The 5,060-nt window shown below is 34.2% G+C and overlaps 1 protein-coding gene across 8 annotated transcripts in view; it reads right to left on the minus strand.

Moving 5' to 3' along the window:
• The window catches only part of SNCA (synuclein, alpha (non A4 component of amyloid precursor)), a 116,758-nt gene that overhangs the window by 99,586 nt on the left and 12,112 nt on the right, over positions 1 to 5,060 (minus strand). For 7 of the 8 annotated variants that reach the window (XM_011932618.1, XM_011932642.1, XM_011932600.1 and 4 more), the window contains exon 4: positions 1,108 to 1,250. In XM_011932618.1, the coding sequence (XP_011788008.1) occupies positions 1,108 to 1,250 (143 nt within the window). Of the gene's footprint in view, positions 1 to 1,102; positions 1,251 to 5,060 lie in introns of all 8 variants that reach the window. The other variant, XM_011932593.1, reaches the window with a different exon arrangement.

Here is a 5,060-nt window from a genome sequence, read left to right on the forward strand (position 1 = left end):
AAAGAAAGGAAGGAAGGAAGGAAGGAAGGAAGGAAGGAAGGAAGGAAGGAAGGAAGGAAGGAAGAAAGAAAGAAAGAAAAAGAAAGAAAGAAAGAAAGAAAGAAAGAAAGAAAGAAAAAGAAAAGAAAGAAAGGGAGAAGAAGGAAGGAAGAAAAAAGAAAGAAAGAAAAAGGAAGGAAGGAAGGAAGGAAGGAAGGAAGGAAGGAAGGAAGGAAGGAAGGAAGGAAGGAAGGAGGGAAGGAGGGAAGGAAGGAAGGAGAAAGAAAGAATAGGGAGACTGAGAATACCAGAGGTGACAAGAATGGCTCCAATTTTATATAGATTAAGGCAGGCCTCCCCAGTAATGTGTCAGGGCAAGGGTATGCTTGATTTATTCAAGAAATAGCAAGGAGGCAGGGAAAAAGCAAAAATCATTTTGCTGTTGTAGTGGTGACATTTGTAAAATTTCATCATTGTTGACACCTCATATGGTATTAGTTTCATATTTAAAATGAAAGTTATAGTATCTTTGGTATAATCTTATTTGTGTCCCATGTTTGTCAAAAAAATTCAGTCAAAATTCTTCTCAGAATTTTAAAATCTACTCAAAACTATGATCTCTGGTTGATATATATTTTAAACCTCTTAGTTCCCACAAACATGTATTTGGCAATGAACTGTTATGTAATATGCAAATGTGCCATTTAATAAGAGATGATGTCACTATAAAGAAATCAAGTAAAAGAATTTTATTTTGGAAATTAAGAAATTAGGCACAAAGAGATTTGTTATTCCAAGGAAGAGAAATTCCAAGACTTATAGTTAACATGAAAGCCCTCATTCTTTTTGAAATGTCGCTGTTCCTTTGACATTTTACTACATTTTTTATTTCATTAACTTTCTTCTAGAAATTGAAACAATCATGATAATTATAAAATTTGCATGGCATTTATCTGGGTTAATGCCTGGAACAAGCAAGACCAATATAAAGGTAGCACATTTTCACAAGGGGAGGGTCAGGTAGCCGTTCCCCACATTAAGTATCCTGCTCCTGCCTCCAGGCCTCACATGAAAATGAACCATAATCTCACCAGCTTATAAATGTAACACAAAGTGTACACACCGTACCTTGCCCAACTGGTCCTTTTTGACAAAGCCAGTGGCTGCTGCAATGCTCCCTGCTCCCTCCACTGTCTTTTGGGCTACTGCTGTCACACCGGTCACCACTGCTCCTCCAACATTTGTCACTTGCTCTTTGGTCTTCTCAGCCACTGGTACAAATCAAGAGCAACAACAGATTAAAGGTGGTGGAATAACAGTGACTTAAAATCATTCCACTTCCACTAGCCATCGACTTCCATACACCTGTATCTACACATGCCATAGACAACTGAGGGGTCAGAAGAAACAAAAGCAACCAAGGTGTCCAAGTGAGTGTGGCTCAACCAAACATTGAATCTCAGCTAAGATATTTTTGTTAAAGTCATGCAGTATTAAAAAGTGCTTCAAGTTTAATGATCAGGAATATAAAGCCATGAGTGATTTGGATTTGTTTTATACTAAGGAAAGCAATTCTTACAGGTGCAGTTATAGTTGAACCAGACTCAGCATGAATATTTATTTATTTCAATTCAGTGCCAATCCTTTGAGATCACTCAGCAAGTTCATTTCCACCACACATTCTAAACAACACAATACATACTTGTATTTATTTATTTATTCATTTATTCATTTATTCATTCATTCATTTGAGAAAGAGTTTCACTCTTGTTGCCCAGGCTGGAGTGCAATGGCACAATCTCAGCTCACTGCAATCTCTGCCTCCTGAGTTCAAGCTATTCTCCTGCCTCAGTCTCCCAAGTAGCTGGGATTACAGGTGCCTATAACCATGCCTGGCTAATTTTTTTTGTATTTCTAGTAGAAACAGGGTTTCACCATGTTGGCCAGGCTGGTCTCAAACTCCTAACCTCAGGCAATTCACCTGCCTCGGCCTTCCAAAGTGCTGGGATTACAGGCATGACCCACCGCACCCAGCCCATACTTCTATGTGTTCAGACATGGTATTATCACATATGTATGAATGACAGCATAAGAAATGGTTGTGAAGGAACTTGGATCTTTTTATAGAACTTCAGGTAGTGAAACAGAGGGTTCTTAAAAGCTAACTTGCAGTAATTTTAATAGGAGCAAAGGAGCTGGAAGTATGAAAATGAAGAGGCTATTGAGCACCCTTACAATTCGTTTTCACTAAACAAAATGTGATATGGTCATCCAGTAGATTTATTACATTAAGCTAACATTTTTGAGAAAACATTTTGTAAATAGTTTGAATTGAGTTTACAGGCAGAAATTTAATTTCATGTCAAAAATTTTCTTGTTCAGTGAAATAAGTCAGAAACATAAAGGCAAACACAACATAATCTCACTCATGTGGAATCTAAAGAAAAAAAAAAGTTGATATCATAGAAGCAGAGAGGAGAACAGTGGAGGAGAGTGGAGGATGGGGACACTCATTTAAGGAAATGAAAGCACATTTTCTTGATATGATTTATACTCCCCAGATAAGCCTCAGTCTGAGAAGAGTTACACCATGTCAGCTGTTTAGTGCTAGTCACATGATTATTGTATAGGTTTCATCTCACCAGTTGAAGAAGCCAATAGTTAAATGGTGTGGACAAAGCAATTCATTTTCAAATAGACTATATAAGTCATAGAAGCTAAGGGGCCTGTAAGGACAAGAGGCTTTCTCCTTAGTTCAGGCAATGTGGGGAAGCCTGACATAGCCACACAGCCCAAGACTAGAAAGGGTCCACAGTATTGTTGCTCCCTACTTGTCTTTTAGGCTAGAATTTTGTACAACTACCTACCAACTCCGTGCTATTTCTAAGGATATGGCTGATGTCTCCTTAAGAGTAAGAGCTATTTACAATTCAAAGTTCGATTTAAATGCCAGTGAAAAGCTGTACTGAAAATTTTATGTTTTAAAACATTTCTGAAATGTTGTACCTTTAAAAATAGTCAATTATGTGTTTCAAGTTGTCATTTTTTTCGTTTTCAAGGACGTGAATTGAAAATTTTGCTTCAAACGAACATTTTCTTGTTATAAAATCTCAAAGCAAGATTAAAAATAGGTTTTGAATTTTTTACAGATCCAACCATAAATTTTATAATATCTAGATAACCTTTTATGTATGTATAAATGTTAATCTAGTTTTAATGCAATACACTGCACAGTTAAATGTACTCTGCACATTATTATAATTTCACTCTTTCATTATTATAATAATAAATAAAATGGTTACATTACAAAATAACAGAGTGTACAGGTAGCGATAATCGACACATTTGAAAACATTTCTGTAGAACTGGTTTCTCTAGTAGGGTCTCTGCTGATCTTGAACCTCTATTTTTCCCCCTGAGGGCCTTTCACACTATTTCTCTACTCACTGACATTCCAAACGAACGGTGACAAAACAAAAGGAAAAGAGACATACTCATATTAGTACATTTTGGGTCTAGCAAATGGTATCTGTTTTTTAGCAACTGAGTTCTTTGAAATCAGGGATTCTACTTTATTTTTCTTTATATTTTTTATAGTAGATAATAAATAATTTAGAATATACTAAAAAGAATTTAGCATCTCTCTCTAATATCTGCATTAATATAAATAATAGGTTTATATTTGACTTTAGCTAAGTTAAAAATAAAAATCCAAAAAGGAAATGTGATACCAACTTTTAGAATAGATATAGCAAAATCTAATCTTTGACATCAAACAAAATTATAAAATTAAGAATATCTAGTTTTGAATTGTTATACAAATGATAGATTTAAAGAAAATAAATTTAAAACAATTTACTAAGGAAATTTAGTTCATAACATGTTGAAAATTAGTTTTGTTCATTATGATGTAATAAATTTACAAGAATCAAAACCTTCAGAAAATCTCCGGTGTTAGAAATTTCTTTATACTATACTTGCATGAAAAATAAGTAACTTTATATCATAGTTTATTTTTAAAGTACCTTAAAAACATATCATTCAGTAAGTTTAATTAAATACATTTTCATATATGATGCATTAAGTTGATAACTGAAATAATTTCCCGAGATCAAAGAGCCAGGATTTAAGTTGGTGGATTTTTCATTGATATTATCTAACTAGGATAATTTATTTTCCTTGAACTTTGTAGGAAGAAAGTTCCCAGCCCAAGTTTACTGAAGTCTGTATTTCTTCCCCATCCCCTTGAAAAAAGAGCTAATGGGATGAATTTGGAGGAAATTGTTTATTTAATATTAGAAGTTAATATTAGGTACTATGTAGTGGTTTCTTGTTTCCCTGCATTAAGACTTGTAACAAGAACAATTAACAATTAGTTAGCACTTAATATGTACCCATAACAAACATTTTGCATCAGGTATAATATGCAAATTATTCTCTCTTTAACCATTGAAGTAATTGTCTTATTTCTTCTCATAATTAGACTTAAGAACTTTATATTAAATAACCCTATTCAAAAACTTAATTCATTTATCTGATGTGAGAGAGGAATGATTATGATAGCAGCTGATTTATCCCAATGTATTTCTCATAGCCATACTAGTTATGACAGCATTTTTGGTACTTCACTACTGCCAGGGTGGTTCATGGGTGTAATGGCTGTAAATATTGCCCATGCTGAAATCACCATGTCTTTACTGCTTAGCAACATTTCCCATAGTTTTCTGAAGAACACTAGTTTCATTCAATCCTAGTAACTAATGGAGAAAGGTTTCAATAATCAAAAAGTTTGAATAACCTTGATTTTAACTATATAATGCAAATTTCTTTACTGTAGGACATCTCAGATTCCTTAATATACCAAAGAGAAAATAAAGTATGCAGAATCTCCCAACGTAGTACAATGTTGGAAACTTAGGAGCGTGGACCACTGTCCTTCAGAAAACATTTTATAAAATGTTGTTTAATTGTACAAACTTCTGTCTCTCATACACACACAGAGAGAGAGAGAGAGAGAGAGAGAGAGACAGAGAGAGCGAGAGATGTGTTTACTGTAGGACATCTCAGATTCCTTAATATAC

Source organism: Colobus angolensis, unplaced genomic scaffold (genome assembly GCF_000951035.1).
Source record: "Colobus angolensis palliatus isolate OR3802 unplaced genomic scaffold, Cang.pa_1.0 Scaffold123, whole genome shotgun sequence".
NCBI lineage: Eukaryota > Metazoa > Chordata > Mammalia > Primates > Cercopithecidae > Colobus > Colobus angolensis.